General features: G+C 48.1%; 1 protein-coding gene across 1 annotated transcript in view; it reads right to left on the bottom strand.

Annotated features, from left to right (window-relative positions):
• Window positions 1-814: 814 nt before the first annotated feature.
• ETS1 (ETS proto-oncogene 1, transcription factor) overlaps window positions 815-16,816 on the bottom strand; it is a 35,111-nt gene continuing 19,109 nt past the window's right edge. The window contains exons 4-8 of the mRNA XM_080357922.1: window positions 13,630-13,707; window positions 12,890-13,138; window positions 9,680-9,940; window positions 2,250-2,368; window positions 815-1,468 (exon numbers count right to left, since the gene is read on the bottom strand). Of these exons, the coding sequence (XP_080214048.1) occupies window positions 1,253-1,468; window positions 2,250-2,368; window positions 9,680-9,940; window positions 12,890-13,138; window positions 13,630-13,707 (923 nt within the window). The 3' untranslated portion in view covers window positions 815-1,252. The remainder of the gene's footprint in view (window positions 1,469-2,249; window positions 2,369-9,679; window positions 9,941-12,889; window positions 13,139-13,629; window positions 13,708-16,816) is intronic.

Genomic DNA, 16,816 nt, shown 5'->3' with positions numbered 1-16,816 from the left:
CCAGGTCAGTGAAGACATAGAACACTAAAGATGGAGCTGGTCAAAGCAGGAAGGAAAACACATTTTCATTGGGTTTTTCAATTTTTTCCTGATTTTTCTTCCCCCCCAATTGACTTGGAAATTTCCCATTCACCCCACTGAAAACACGGGAATTTCTCCTCTTTCCTCTCCAAATAAAACCCAACTCGAATGACCTGAAAGCACCATTTCTTGGTGCAAAAAAATAGCGATTGGGAAGATGCAAAAAAGGCGTTTTCCCAGCAAATCTTGATTGGTTTTGTGCACAAAACGCAGCTCTTTTGAAAACAACACCCAAAAAAGCAGACATTCCAAGCAGCTTTAGCAGTGAAGTAGGTGGGACCGGCAGCAAGAGCGGCTCTATCAGGTAATTTGGAATTCAATCTTCCTTCACGTAGAATTTGGAGTCTCGTGCTCCATTTCTCCAGTGGGGTCTACATAAAGTCATTTCATATCTTTTATCTTTTTCTCTCCTTTTTCCCCTCACTATGATAAAACTCTCTGCTGGCATAACAGAAACAAACACACACAATATTGCAATACTGAGACCATCTTAGAGCTTAAGACTATTTAAACAAAAAAATACTGGCACAAAATTTAATAAAATAAAACTTCAACTTTTTTTTTTAAAAAAAGAGTCTTGATCCCTCCTTAGCAAAAATTCTGTCATTGTAGAAAACAAGACAACTGACAGAAAGGCAACGTAACAAGAACAACAAGCGGTTCTTGTGTTGTTCTTTTCCTTTATTGCCCCTCCCCGGAGCAGGAATATTCACCCACTTTGGTTTTCCCTCCTCATCCCAAAAAATAAGTTTAAAATCCTCGGGAATACGGTAATTTGCTAAATTGCCAAAAGAACCCCAAACCGAAGGGATCTGTTTGATATTTCTTCTAGACACCAAGGGATGGGGAGGGTTGGGTTGTGGGTTCTTTTAAAGTGAGCTACATTTTTCTGGCTTTCTTAAAACTCAGAATTTCACCCCCCAAAAAGCCCATCTTGGAGCTTTCAGGAAAGATAAAGGCTCATCCTTCCTCCGAACCAAACTCTTTAGGTTTCAACCAAAAGTTTGCCTCTTCCACCGCCCTCTCTCCCAACCTCCGCAAAGCAACAAATCCAAAGTCGCTCTTTGAAAATTCAAAACAAATCACGCACGATGAAAAACAACGGCAACAAATTTCAAAAAAGACCAACAGGAAAAAGTCCAAATGACTCTGGGAAGTGATTTTTGGTGGTTTACTCGTCGGCGTCGGGCTTGACGTCCAGCATGGCGTGGAGCTCCTCGGGCGCGTAGCCCAGCAGGCTCTGCAGGTCGCACACGAAGCGGTAGACGTAGCGTTTCCCCGCCGTCTTGTGGATGATGTTCTTGTCGTAATAGTAGCGCAAGCCGCGGCTCAGCTTCTCGTAGTTCATCTTGGGCTTGTTTTTCCGCTTGCCCCATCGCCGGGCGACCTGGGAGAGGGGTGAGGATGAGGAGAATGCAGGGGGATGAAGGTGGTGGGGATGTGAAGGGCAAAGGCGGGAGGCAAAATTGCAATAAGCTACCTGAATAATTTCGCTTTTAGTTTGAATATTTTATAGCCTGCTACGTTTTCAAAGCAGAATTTTGAAGGTTTATTTTTAATTTTTGGGTTTTTTTTCCATCTGCATTTTAGAATCTCAACCTTAAAACGAACCAACCCAAAAAAGTCCTTCCAGGCCGCCTCAAATATTAAATATTAAAGGAGAAGAATAGCGCAAACTGACTTTCCCTAATTGCTTTGGGAAACTTCCCATTTTGGCAGTTGATGATTTTAAAGGTCTTTACCAACCTAAAGGATTCTAGGATTAAAATTTGGAAAAAGGAACCTCCATGCAATGGCAGAACATTGCAGAGGGCTCTATGAGGATAGAGAAGTCAAGGAAGGGAACGAACGTCCCATGTGTCCCCCAAAATCAGGGGCAAGTCCCCCCTCTCACCTGTACAGAGCTTATTTTAAGAGCTTTGGCCGCTTTCTGTGATTTTTCAGCTACTTTTCACCACCTTTGGCCACAAATTAACACTTTCTAAGTATTAACGCAGCCCCATTTTTAATAAGCTTTTAGCTAGGCTCTAATTCCTTATTTTCCCCTACACATTCCCAAGAGCAGAACAACATGCCTGCCCAAACCTCAGCCATGAAGAGCGGAGGGGAGGGTTTATCCCCATTTCAGAGGGATCTGGTCTGTGTGTTCAATCCCAGGGCTCTCTTACCTCGTCTGGGTCGGAAAGTTTGAATTCCCAGCCGTCGCCCGTCCAGCTGATGAAGGACTGGCAGGACTTGTCGGTGAGCAGTTCCAGCAGGAATTGCCACAGCTGGATGGGTCCACTGCCTACAATGACAAAAAGAAACATAAGATATTAATGTCAGGGAAAGCACAGCCCCTAGGGAGAAAAACAATCCACATACTGAAAGAAAATAAAACCTTCTACTGTTAAATAAAACCATCAGCAGCCACAGGGCAAGACGTGGGCCGAAGCGGCAGCTTGCGAGTCAAATCCTGCAGGTAAAATATCTCCCCATTTGCAGCAAGAGCTGGGTATTCATGCACTGCAAGGTTTCGCTTTGAGTTACATAAATAGGATTATTTTTCTGGCATCCGAACGACGAGGAGTCGTTGTCTTGGCGCACAAGCATCGGCGTGTCCGCCGTGCCAAAAAGCTCCTGGCCATGGTGTGAACCCCGGCAGCCTCCGCTTCCTGACCTCGGCTCTTCGCTCCGTCGCTGCTTATCGAGATAAGGCCGGGGGGGGACACCCAGGTATGAAAATTCTTTGGCCTCTTTCCAGGGCATGTTGCTGCTGGATTCACCGTCTCCGTGGGGTGATTTCGAAATACTTCTCTCTTCTCGGCGCTTGTGTCCCAATCGAAGGTAGAGGAGAAGCCCTCAAGCCAAAACCTCTTCGATGAGCAACTTCCAAATGCGGCCGCGCCCCAAATGTTGCCCTTGGCTCTGGGCGACGTGTTGCAGGAGAGGTTTTGCCGTGTTTTAAACGCAGCTTAGGATATATCACTACTAATGAGGCTGACAATAATCATAATAAACGCAGCTAGAGGTTAAAGGAAATGATTTATCACGCATAAGAATTGCGCGGGGTAAACCCACCTGCTGACAGCAATGAGCACAAGCGTCAAGCACTGAAAAAACTAAAGTATTTATTTAGAGATGCTCACAGCATCTCTTTGCTTGTAAATGGGAAGACAATGCTCCATGGGGAAAAGCTCCAGCCCCTCATCCTTGCCAAATGTTGAGTCCATGACTGTGTTCTCCGGTAGAGATGGAGCCGGGTTATCCACGCCAAAAAGAGGGAGGAAATTCAGATGATGCAAAGCCAAAACCATGGCCTGAAATGCCACCAAATCTCAAGGCTTAGCCCTATTTATAGCAGCAAGCAGTGATTTTGCTCCCGGCCAACCCAAGAACAAGGATATTGGTCTTAATTTTTTAACAATTCCCCAAAATAAGATGGATGGAAACCCATCACCTGGGTTCTTGGGTAAGAAACTGCCCTCAAAATCCCCCGGGGCCACCCAGGCTCTGCAGGAGCCTTTCAAAGCTCAGGTTCAACCCTGAGCCAAGCTTAGAGCCAGCTGGCATGGGGAGGTGTCGGGAAACCCAGTCATTTCTCTCTCCAGCAAGCGAGGTAGCGCTCCTGCCGCTGCCGATTTGCTGGGTATTTTGGGTTTTTGAAGAAAGCGCCGTCACCCTTGGAACAGGGATTCCCAAGGTCTATTCCGAGCTGCTTGCAGGACGCACGTAAAAACCCTGAATTCCTCTGCCTTGGACAAGCAATTATGGCAAGAATGTGTTTACTGCCGTGTTGGCGGGCATGTCTGAGCTCCTATAAACACAGCCCAGCCGGAGGGGAAGGCACGGAGGCCCTGCAGATGCTCTGAAATGTCAGCGAAGGCGGGTGATGCGTGAGGTGGCAGGGACCAAACCCTGGCACATGCGTCCCCGAAAACAATGTTGGGGAGGTCGCAGGGCGGGAAGGTGAGGCCCGTGCGTCAGCTGGTGGGTTAGTAAAGCCATAATTAGAGTTATCTTCAGAAATGAGCTGCTTTTGCCTGTTCTGCAGACCAGCAGGGAGTTATTTTTCTTGATGCCTACAAGGATTTCAGGGTGATGCTCATGCTGAGGAGTCACCCTCCCCATGTCACGTCCCCAAAGCCACCAGGGCAAGCATGGAGCTGCTGGGCTCATCTCTGCACCCCAAACCTCCACGCACGCAAGAGCTGGGACCAGCGCCCATTTTCCATCCTTTCGGCTTCAACCCTTTTACTGGTCCTCAGCTGGGGCTGGAAAATCCCCATCATGACATCTGGTCCCCATCACTTCACGGTACAAGCATGCACGGCCACACCAACTGCCCCAAGGCTGGGCACCCCAAAACCAACCGTCTCCATAAACAACCGTCTCCAAAACCAACTATCACTGGGGTGTTCTTGCAGCTCTTTCTTTTCAGATGCTGCCCCAAACGTGGGGTGGAAGGACACAAGCCACCCCTTGTGCTCCTGCCACACACATCTAGGGTCTTCTCAGAGAAAAGCCCATATTTTGAAACCAAAACCTGCCCAACAGCCGCTTTCACTGGGGCGGTGATGGTGGCACCACCCGGCTGGGGCAGACGAGCATTGTCCCGAAATGCATTATCTCTCAATAACAGTTTCGCACCCCCACCCCTCTCAACGGCCTCTGTTTTGTTTTCCTTCTTTCAAACAACAAGAGGAAAAAAAAAAACCCTACTGAGAAAAAGAAAAAAGCAGCGCACCTATGCTTTTCAGTCTGTGGTTTGTGGTTCCAACCCAACCAAACAACTGGGCACAGCAACACCTCCCAAACAGCCCTCGCCTCGCTCGTGTGCCCGCCCTCCCTGCATCCCCTTTGATGGCACCATGGTACTGGAGGTCCCCAATCCCCCCCTGCTGCCTTGGGGTTGGGGACGGCAAAGCTCGTCCTCATCACTTTCTTGTTAGACCAAGCCTTCCTTGTTAGACCAAGCCTTCCTCACTAGACCAAGCCCAACCACCTCCTCCTCAGCTCTTGCCCAGACTGACAAAGGTTGTCACGCCACCACAAAGTCCTGGCTTTGCGATGGTGGGAGGGCAGTGGTGCAGCTTGGATGGAAGCATCTCCAAGGCACAAAGAAAGTGAGGAAGGACCCAGAAAGCACCTTCCAAAAGTGCCACGGGCTTTTGGCCAGACTCACAGAGCCGCTGGGACAGCTTGGCTTTCCTGATACTTCTCCTTGAGGAAGAACGTGATGGGAGGGCTGGTCTCACTCCCCAGGCATCTGGCAAAGGATAAGGGGATTTGTGAGCTTCACATCTGCTCCTGAACATGGTCCTGCAGGCCAGGAGCTCCAGGACTGAAGCCACAGCTGCTTTGCCATTGTCCCCGGGCTGCTGAGAAGCTGCTGCAGCTGCTGAGCTGCCGTCACGGTTGGGCAGCGTTGCATGGGGTCATTTGCACATGTCTGGCAGGTGGAACCGGAGCCACCGAACCAGCCCCGAGCTCCACCCTCGAGTTCCCCACCTTATGGAAGAGAAAAAAAGCTGCTGAGCCCATGCAGGCTCTGCACCGGGGGAAGAAAGGAAGGATGCTCGTGTTTCTAGAAAAGCCACTGCGCAGAGTCTGGATGTCGAGGGGCTGGGAACGGTGAATTTTTGGATGCTGAGGATCAGAGCACACCCAGGGAAATCACTGGTGGAAGCTTCAGGCCAGCAGCAGAGGCAGTGAGAAGCGGCAGCACACAAGCCCTGTTGACAGAGCCACACTTTCTTTGGTACCGACCTGGCTTTCTTGCAAAACAGCAGCTGCGTGCTTTCACTTCTGTCTCGCAGATAAGCATCGCTCAGAAACGGAGGCTTGTCAAAGGCTCTGGGCTCTGCACGGCAGGTGATTTGGACGGTGCAGATGGGTTTAGCAGGCAAATTTGGGCCCTATCAACATGGCACTGTGGATTCTGATAGTGAAGGTCAGGGCAAAACAAAGTGCTCCTGGGTGTTGGGGTGAGATAAGATCTGCGAGACTCAGCTACTCCCTGCTCTACTTTCTGTCCGCTTGAAGGGCAGTGTGATAATGAAGGTAGCATCAATTTGTCCCTAAGAGAGATGCTCAGGGTGGGGAATTAACTATATAGGTGCTGTTACTGTCTGGAAAGGCATCAGCAACATCCTAAGCAGGTCAGCATTAAAACTGCAAATGCAGCCTTGCAGAGGAGTGATTGAGGTCTCTCAAATACAAGGGGAATCGCTCTGCTCTGTCTGTTCAGCTCTGTGGAGAACACCACGAGGTGGAAAGCCCCGACGCCGATGTCCTGCGTGCCACGAAGCGAACAAGCATCGCATCTTGGTTATAAACCCACGCAAGGTGCTTTGGGGCGCTCAAGAAAAGCCAAAAACGCTTCTAGCCCTGAGCGGTTCTCACCAAACGCAGGGACAGAGGGAGTGTCGGAAGCGCCGCTGGAACCTGCGTCCCCAAGAGGGCAGCAGCTCAAGTAGGTCAGAGTGGTGGAAAAACTAAATATAGGGCAAAAAGGCCAAAGAGCATTGCGGTTAGAGCCACACTTGCCCTCTGCGTGCTTCTCTGCTACAGAGCGGCCGCGTTTATTCACGTGATGCCAGGTCTCCTGAAGGATGCGGGTGGCTTGTGGTACCCAGCAGAGTTGGGATGCAGCGACGGCACAGCCACAGGCAAAGCTGAGCTTGTTTTAGCCCAGTTAGGCTGAGGTATGGAGCGTGCATCTAGCACGAGCCGCCCACCCGCTGCTGCGTGAATGAGGGAGCTTAAGCCGAGCTCAGCTAAGACAACATGAGGTTTAGCACATCTGCTTGCAGAGAAGATGCATCCTGATACGCCGCTTGCCTTATTTTAATAGATGCATTCTGCCTCCATTTCCTAGGTCATGTCAAAAAAATAAATTAAAAAAAAAAAACCTAGCTTAACATAAGACTCAAGCGGGCCAGGTTTTGCAAGATCTGGCCCCAAAAGCAGAGGTGTCCAGAGACAGTCCTCCCTGCAGCTATGGAAACCAAAGTTTGCCAACTCCTGAGCAGTTACATTTCTCCTTCAAAAAAGAAAAAAAAAGATAAGAAAATTGCATCAACTTCTATCTGAGCAACCATGGCAACTTGTTAAATTAGGTCAAGATGTGGGGGCAGATAAGGCGGCTTTGAAAAGCTGCTCGCGAGCTGGGTGAAGAAACACATCAAACGCAAGCAGAGCTTCCGCCAAAATGCACCTTCTCGCCAAAGCACGCGGCTCCCGAGGCAGATACCATCAGAGATAAAGCACTGGGCCACCTCCAAAACGGGCCTTTTGCTGACAAAACCTGAACAATATTGTCAGGTTCTTCAAGAAAACTCAAAGAGCCTTTGAGATGGAGGATGTGATGTCTCAGGCTTCACCCTTCCAGCCCTAAAAGGTGGACATGATGCTATTGGGTGCTCCATGGGCTGGTGGTGGGTGTTGGAGGCATCACCTGTGTGACAAAGGGGTCCCAGAGCTTTGGGACCCTGGGTTCGTCACCTGCTCTGCTCGTTTGGAGGCTCCACCTCCTCACTTGAGCTGCAAACGCAGCCCAGACTTCACGTTCCTCTGCTCCAGCTGCCAGACAGCACTTGCTCCCCCGAGTAAAGTCAACGTAACATAAAGCAAAGGCAAAATAACTAAAAAGAAAGGACCTCCGAGTTGTGCCCAAGAGCCCCCAACACCCCTTGCTCAGCTGGTTCCAGCATTTCTTGCAGTGGCCAGCCGGGATTTCTAGTTTTTTGCAGAAATACACAAACACAAACCAGATCAGTAGGCTTGAAAAAGTGACAGAGGACACCTCTAGAGCCACATCCCTGACTCAGTCTTTCTCAATGGTAAATGCAAGCTTGTGGGCGTTTGAGGAATGAATTATTTATCACTTTGCAGGCCCTAGAGCGAGCAAGCAGCGCTGCAGCCCAAGGATTTCCAAGCAAATGCTGATTCTGGAAACCTTCTCCCCATTTAAGTGATGCAAAAAAAATATCAGGCGCTCCCAGTTATTGATCACAGTGAAAGTCCCGGGCCAAGGGATTATCTTCCCGGCTCAAAAACGGGTTTGAAATGAGGCAAGGGAAAATGTTATGCATTTGGAAGCGTGCTCTGGCATTGCATTAACCAAAGTCTCCCCTTCTTGGTGGCAGCAGTCCAGGGACATGCTTTGGGGTGCTAATACTCCTTGGCAAAACACGGGGTCCAGCCACCGGCTTGGGAGGGAGCTGGGAATGCTGCTCTTTTCCATCAGCTACAGCAAATGTGGCGGGAAACACCCAGCTTGGAAAAATAAAGCTCCTAGTTATGCCAGCGCCTCTGTGTCTCAGTTTCCCCAGCTGTTAAAACGCAACCAACGCTCTTGTCCGGGCACTGGGCACTCAAAACACTTCCACGAGCTGCAGTGAAAGGTGTGATCAGGAGAAAACAGACATCAAATTTGCAAGTTGCGCTCGCTGCTCTGTTTTAGGACCATCGACTTCCGTGGCACGGCGGAGGACGGTGCCCCTCCTACCGCTCACATCTCTCCTCGCCGCATCCCCTGGCCGAAAACCATTCAGGAATAGCAGAACACACTTTATTTTGCATAGACTTGGTCGAAAGAGGCTCATTCAGCAGGCAGGGCTGAGCTTTCTTTCTAACTAAAGCTATAGCAACAAACCACTTCCTTTTTTACACAGAGCTCCTAAAATTATCTCTCCACCTTCTCCTCCCCTCTGCACCTCTCCCCCTCTTGCAAAAAACACTCGATATCGGCCCCGAGACAAGCCGTGCGTGGGAGGAGATTTCAGGGACTGTCGCACCCCAGGATCTGCTCTGAAGCTTTTGATGATCTTTATCTGCACAAACTTTATTTCCACCGCTTGGCTCCTCCAGGTCACAGCTGCTACCAGCTGGGACAGGAGAGATCAGTTTGTACGAGGGAAAAGGAGGCTACCCTGCAAATCCAGCTTGTCCTACAGGGAACAGACACAGCACAGAAGGACTGGGAGGGATTATCTCAGTTTTAGCTGGAAGGCCCATCCCACCAGGTTTCTCTCCAGGGAGATGCCAAATTGCTGGAGGGCTGTCACATGAAAAGCCGGAGTTTCCACAGCCTATCGCTTTCTCATCTCTCCCGAGTGCAGGGAACGGAAAATGTTTGGGTTTGCTTTGGCACCATCCCACCTCTGCCCCACACCGAGGTAAAGAGCAAAACCAAGACCAAAAAAGGGGAGAAGATCATTTCACATCACGCACGGCGATGCCAAAAATGTGGCCGCTGCTGCCCGAGGCAGGAAACTACGAGCAAGTGTAAAAGCGTCAGAGGGGGAATCGAGGGCTCTCTACCACCTTGTGTTCTCAGCAATACAAACCAGACCCCATTTCCTATCACAGCCGAGCAGCAGATAGATTAAAACACAAGGCCTTGTACTCAGCCAGGTCCTACATCCTCCAAGAGGTTTGGGGTGCACACACTTGAAGGATATGTAACCTCAGATGTGCCCACATGCCCCCAAAACCTCTAATTCACAGACCACCGAGCCAGCAATGAAGATACTGAGCAACCCAGAGACCTCGGAGGCTCTACCCAAGGTTCTACACTCAGCAAAGAGGTGGTTTTTGAGGAGTGTGACCCTACCTGTGTAGCCAGCAAGGGCGGCAGCAGGAATGACGGGCTTGTCCTTGTTCATATCGGCCCGATCTCGAACATAGTCCTTGAAGGTGCCCTTGGGTTTGTGGTTGGGCAGGGCGGCGGGGTAGTCCTCCGAGTCGAAGCTGTCGTAGGAGGGGACGCGCTGCAGGCTCTGGAAGGAGGACTGGCTGCTCCAGGACTGCGTCAGCCGGTCGCAGCTGTCGTAGCTCTCGATGCTCTCGAACGAGTCCTGGCCGCCCAGTTTACCTGGCGAAAAAAGGAAGAAAATATAAGATGTGAGTGGGCAGCATGAGGATGCTCTGGCTTGCCATGGCCAGGAGAAGGATGCTTCACCTGCCCGCTGCGCAGACAGAAGGTGACAGGCAAATGATGCTGTCCCACTACATCTCACCTCCAAAACCTTCAAAAATACAGCCTGAAACTAGAATGCTTCTATTCATAATTGAGGGCAGAGCTATCCAAGCCCTGGAGATGCTCAAGCAGCAAAGCAGAGAGACTCAGGAAAAACAACCAAAATCCTGACTTTGTACCCAAGCCTGATGCCTGGGGCTCACTGGAAACTGTCCTCTGTTTCAAAAAGCCAGTGGCAGAGGAATAATCGCATTTTTGACAGATATTCAAGGCTTAGTCCAGATGCCAGGATCTCTTGCTGCTGAAAGATACGGGTCTCTAATAAGTCCCCTGTTATGTCTTCCAGCCTTATATAAATTGTGCTCAGGCATTTTCCAGGGCACTGGACACCCAGCTTCCTTGCTTTTGATGTTTCCTGCAAAACTACCCAGCAGCCTCTTACTGCCGTATGTTACAAACCAGCTTCCACCCCCAAATCCCTGAACAGCAGCAGATTTGATGGAGGAGGAGAGCAAAAGGCTGAGAGCTCAAACAGCTATATATACATATATATATATATATATATATATTTATTTATTTATTTTTTCTTTCCAGTTCTGGTAAGGTGAGCACAGCTGGGTTGTATCAAGGCTACTCTCTGGGGTAGTTTTAGTAAAAACCAGAACATGAGAGGTCGGATCCTCAGCAGCGTTAAGCTGATTTACACCCTCTAGAGAGGGCAGAACTATACCCTCTGTACTTAAACCAGGGAGCTAAAAAAAGGATCCAAAGAACAAACTGAAATTGCTCTCTCTGATCTCCCGTACACCATCGATTGCTCAACATCTTTACTGACAAACTAAGAACGTAACAGGATCATTTAAGTTCACTAATTTCCCAAACCAGGCTAAAAACAGCTGCTGGGATTGTGCAAGAACTCCTGGAGAAATTTCCATTGGCAGAAATACCCGCAGCTTGGGCCCAGATAGTAAATCACAGGGGAAGCAGAACGTGAAAGGACGTTGGCACGTTCCCCCAACAATATTTGTTGTGTTGTAGTTTGAAGAGCACTTGCTGCAAAAAGATTCAACTACCATGATTGCTGGCCCAGAATCATGTGAAATTTGGATCCATTGGCTTGTTTCTGCTGGTAATATCCACGCTTCAAACTCTTTGTTTCTTTTTTGAGAATCTCACAGAATACACTTCGAGCACTTCCTGAAAATTAACACCGCTTTGTGCACGGTCATTAATTGGCATAACCACTTCCCTGAGAAGTCCTGCAGCACAAGCTCGTTTAGAAATGGAATTAAAAATCCACCAGATGAACAGCTGTGGTGTCAGAGATGTGATTTTGGTCATTTCATTGAAAATTCCCCTAAATTTGACCTAAACCGAAGCCTTTGGGAAAATCACACCTTGCGCTTCCTTAGGAGAAACTCATGAAGAGTTTGGCAGCTCCACTTTAAAACCAGATGTCCTCACCGGTAAGACAGAGTGAAATAACCCCCATGGGACCTCAAAATTAACTCCTAAAGCCCAAAATTAACTCCTAAAGCCCACACCAAGAACAATGGAAGGCGACTGTCTGCAAAACCTTCATCCTGAATTTCCCACTGCCGAAGCGCTTGACTTTGCGACAGCCTAATACAGCGGAAGGTAAAGACGTATGTAAATATAAATTAGCTGGACTCTGCTTTATATTAAGGCTTCTTTATACCATTTTAAGAAGATTAATGCCACCCAAAGGACCTTCTATATGGATGAAATGTGGCGCTAGTGTAAGCACAGCCATACCTTGTTGCGTTTTTTTGGTTGCAATCGGTATTTTAAAGTGTTTGCTAACACCAGGGGCCCTTGGTCTGAGCTAAGGGCTCTTTCTTCCCTCCCCTGGAGCTTTTTGAGGCTTGCAGAGAGAACAGGCTGAAGGTACAATTGCAAAAGCATGCCTGGATCGTTGCATTTCAGTGAGAATTATGGTGAAATCATCCATGGTCAAGAAAAGGTCAAGAAAAGGGAAAGACACTGATAAAAGAGACAAAACAACCCCAGAAAGAGTAGCTTCCCTAAAATTCTAATGCTGCTGCTCTTTTGGTTCTCCGTATTGCCCAAGTCACCTCTCACATATTAATGTAATTACAAAGTAGCGGGGCATCTGGGCCCCACGTGTTCCAAATTTAATAATATTAATTGAAAAGGCATTTGAGATCAGATCCTCAGAAGTGTTTAGGTGTTTAAAGCCCATCATCTCAAATAGGAATCGCATCTCTTTAACTCTTTGGAGATGTGGGGTTGTAGCAGAAGGATTTGCGGGGTCATGACTTATGACATCTGCATCTCCTAATAAAGCGCAAGGCTTGGGTTCAGCAGAACAGATTATCAGCTCAAAATCAACGGAGAGAATGGAAAAATACTTTAGATCATCATGTATAAAATCCTTCACAGCCTTGGACAATAGTTCCTGATGAGAACTTGTAAAGAATTTGGGGGATTTTGCCTGGTATTCTAGGAAAATTAGATTTATACAAGCACACAGCAGTCTGTCCTTCAGAAGAACCATAAAGTCTATTTCAGCTTGACTCAGGTTTGACATCAAAATGCTACGTTTTTGCAGACATTGTAAAAACAGACAGTAGAGTGGAGAAAATAAACCTCTTCTTCATGTTTTCCCTGGAAAGAAAGGCAGGGAGGGCTCAAAGCCATCAGGGAGTTCAACCTCATGAGATATATGGCATCACACGGTGCCCTGATGGCTTTGGTCCCCCCAAAATACATCTCCTACGGAAAGCAAGGAAAGCAGCACTTATTTTGATAGAGGAAGAGGTGGAAGAACCCAAACAAACCCTGGGAGATGCCCAATTTTACCTCGACTGGCACGTCCCATGCACATGTTATCCGGCGTTACGACCTCTTGCTTGATGGTGAAGTAGTCTGTCTGCAGGGAATCCGTCTGGACCGGGTCACGCAGGAGGACCGAGGGATAGTCGGTCTCGTACTTGAGGGACAGGAGCTCTTCCGAGCTGATGGGATGGAGGGTCTGGTAGGACTCGGTGATGAAGCTGGGCTCGGAGAACTCAGAGGGGGGCACGCACTGCGCGTGCTCGATGCCATAACCTGCCAGCGGAATGCGAATGTCAGAAAGGAACCCAAAAATACACAGCTCGAAGAAATCAAGAGTGCTGAGCATGAGATTAGGGGTCTGCAGAGCAAGAGGAGACTGTCTGTGGATATAAAATGCTTGCCACGATTGCGCGCCAATTTCTAAAAACTACGGAGAGGTGGTGTCTTATAATTGCAGTGATTTAAAAAAATAAGGTATCTTCAACTGTCATCAATGCACATTATGCCAAACTCCTTCGAGTAAGCTGCTAGTGGGAAAAAGCTGGAAAACCATGAAGAGCAGAGTCTCAGCAAAGGAGAAACATCATTGTAACAGATGAGTTGCTTCCACAACCTGCGGCCAGAGCCTGGAGTCCCAATTCAGGTGAGTTATTGGGTTTTTTTGCCAAAAAAAGGACAAAATTACACACTCTGCACACTCCGCCACGGCAGAGAGGCAACTGCACGGTGCACGCACCAGAATGATACTAATAATTAAGACTTACTAATGAAGTAATCTGAAGTATAGCGAGATTCTGGATACGTGGTATTCGCTCCGTTTGCTGGGTACGGTTTTACCTCTTCTGCAAAGAGAAAAGGAAGGAAATGTCACATGACCCTTGGCATATCGTGCTTCGCAAGACTTGGTGTAACACAAAGAGAGGTCTCAAGTTCCTAAAATGCTCCTCTCTGGGTTAAACTGGGACGTCCAAAGGAACAGAAATGAGTGAGGAGCTGAAATCGCACCGAAACAAGCGCTTGATGCATTTGGGTTCCTTTGGGAATTCCTGCTGCAGGCACGGCCAGATTTCAACAAAACAAAACAAAACAGCAACAACTTTCTCAATCAGAGGCTCCAGGTGGTTCTGAGATACTAATCGCATCATTTCCTCGCTTGCCTCAGTTTTTGTCGTCTTTCATTGTCTTGAGGATTGCTAATCACGCTTACATGTATGAGCTCGTGAAAAAAGACCACCATAAAAGGATAGTTGTTTTCCTTAAAAAACGCGACTTTTAGACCAGTGTGCAAGTGGGTAATACACACCCAAACCAGCCCCTACGAACCTCAGACTAATGCTAATTCTCATTTTATGCAGCACCGTTTCCCTTACATCTGTTGCAAGCTTTGTCGCACTGTCCATCACCCACCTCCTGATACAGAATACATATAGGCAGCACACAAACTTTTACCCTTTCTATAGGCGTAATTCCCTGAGAAATAACACATATCACATCACAGTGTTAATTCTCCACTTTCCATCGCTTTTTGCGAGCGCTTTGCTACTCCTGGGCTTGGCGCTGAATTTGCTTTCCCGTGTAAAAGCCACATTGCTCCTCCCCTGACCAGTTTTTCCATTCACACCTCACTCATTCCAGCTCAGCGTGTGGGCAGAGATGCTGGCATGGGAGACTTTATTTTCTTTGCAAGCCAAAATTAAAAAAAAAAGAATGAAACAAAAACACACAGACAGCTCTGGGTTTTATTTATTCCTGCCAAGACCCAAGAGAAGCGAACTGAAGATAAGGCACGTTTGCTTGCGAAGGAGCCTAATTTTGGCCCTCTCTCCTGGGGACTGAAGGGTGGAAAATATTCTCTAACAAAAGGAGGTTTTGTGCAAACAGAGACCTAATGAGAAACGCTCGTTTTCTCTCCCCTGCCAAGGGACAGGGTGGGTGACCACAGAGCAACTTTCAGCTACGCTTACAGTCAAGCGGAGGGCACTGCTGGCTGCTGGTAACCGGAGAGGTTATTTTAAGAAGAAATTTGGGAAAAATATGCTTGAAAATAGTCAAATCCATGCAGGGAAAAGTTGCCCATCTGCTGCCGTTTTTAAACCCCGTCACACTCAGAAAGTGCTCACAAGGGACACATGGTGAAGGGACAGCGAGGTCAGCGCCCGTCCCGGTGTGACCCGATGCTGACAGTCACACTGCAATAGGTAACGCCAAACATTTTGGGGTTAACCAGCATCAACAGCCCCAAGGGATGACTGTGTGTGGCTGGGGAAGATGGAAGAGATGGGGACTGGCAAGCTGGGGAAACCTTTGAATCACAGAATCATTTTGGTTGGAGGAGAACCTCAAGATCATTGAGTCCAACCATAAAGCTTGAGGTCCAACCTTGATCTCTTCAGGTTTCACATCGCCAGCTGCAAAGTAGATGAGTCCCACGACTTACAAGGTAAAGAAATACGTCCTTGGGGTGAGGCTGGTTATTTCTTGGAAGCTCTTCTTAGTTACTCTCCAAACACTTCACAGACATTGCCCTTCTGGGAAATGTGCTAAGAACCTACCACACAAGCTCAGGCTCAGCTTATGCAAGAAGCGACAAAGTCACCAGTAAAACTGAATACAGAACAGAGCTTCCTTTGTTCCCAGTGTTGGGACAAAGAAATTCAGCTTTATTCCTTTTCATCCTGCAAGATGCACCAAAATTTCCAGCTTCTTTGTAAAAAGTCTCTGTCTCAGACCTTTTTACCCTCCTGACTGCAGCATCTGAACCCCTGCGTGCGTCAATGCTATAAAACACAATCCTTACTTTACCATGCAACTACGGCATTGATTTCATCTCCATGCCTTGGAGAATCTGCAGGAAGGAGATGTAAACCCAGCTCTGATGCCTCTGACACCTGCAGCAAATCCCACCCCCCTCCAGTGGGTCACAGCCCAAATAAGTGGTGAAATATTGCGGGAAGGTAGAGCTGAGTTACAAGTAACAGTTCATGGCGAGGAGAAATCGGACTGACCGCAACGTTTTGCTTTGTTTGGTTAAACCGCTTGCTGTTGATCTAAGCACTCAATAAAAATTATGCAAAACGAGAAGAACAGAACAGATATAGAGGCAAAGAGCAGAAAAACAGCCCGTCACGCACAGACCCTGGGAAGCGCCGTGTTTACCTTTTGTAAACCACAGGTAGCAGTAAAATTAGTAATCGGCAATTAGCATCCATTTGTCAAAGGTTTCCTGGAAGGCATAATTTTGCTCCCCTCCCCTTCCTGCCACCAGCACAAGCACGCAGGCTCCGTATGACAGTGCGAGGGATATTCCAGGAATGCAAACAGCAAAAACGAGCTAAAGTCCTGATTTCTTGCTGCTCCTTGTGGCTTAATTAAAGGTGTTAAGCTCTTTAGAAACCATCCTGGTTGTTGAGCATCCAGACGCTATAAAAATCAACACCCAAAATCAATATGTGTGTCCCAAATCAATAAAAATTAATGCCTTGAATGCTGGCATGCAGGGACTGGCAGAGATAGCGTCTTCTGTGACAGAGCCACTCTCAACAAAATACCATCGCACCTTTCGGGATGTGAAACAAAGAAAAGCCCGTTCCAAGCACAACTGGGAAATCAGGGTGGGATTTTGGTGGAGTTGCTGTACCCGCTTCTACCGGAGGAAGCAGTAAAATTCACGACGGGATCTGAACAAGCCAAGGAAGAATGCTTTGGAAAATCCTATCGCCGTTTCCAGGCAGGCAGAGCAGCCCTGCCCGCTGCAGATTCCTGCACAACTACCCTTTCCTTTGCAAGAAGTGCCGGGATTCGCATTGCCCACAATTGTTTGGGATGCCTGTTTGAAATCCCACTGGAAAACTGGGCTTTGAAAACTGCTTTTCTTGGGATTAAAGCCCAATGTGAACAGCTCATTGCATAGTGAGGCTGATGGCCAAGGTTCTTTGGAAAACCACTCACCCT

Source organism: Nesoenas mayeri (genome assembly GCF_963082525.1).
Source record: "Nesoenas mayeri genome assembly, chromosome: 22".
In the NCBI taxonomy this organism is placed as follows: Eukaryota; Metazoa; Chordata; class Aves; order Columbiformes; family Columbidae; genus Nesoenas; species Nesoenas mayeri.
This window is presented reverse-complemented; position numbering and strand designations above follow the sequence as displayed.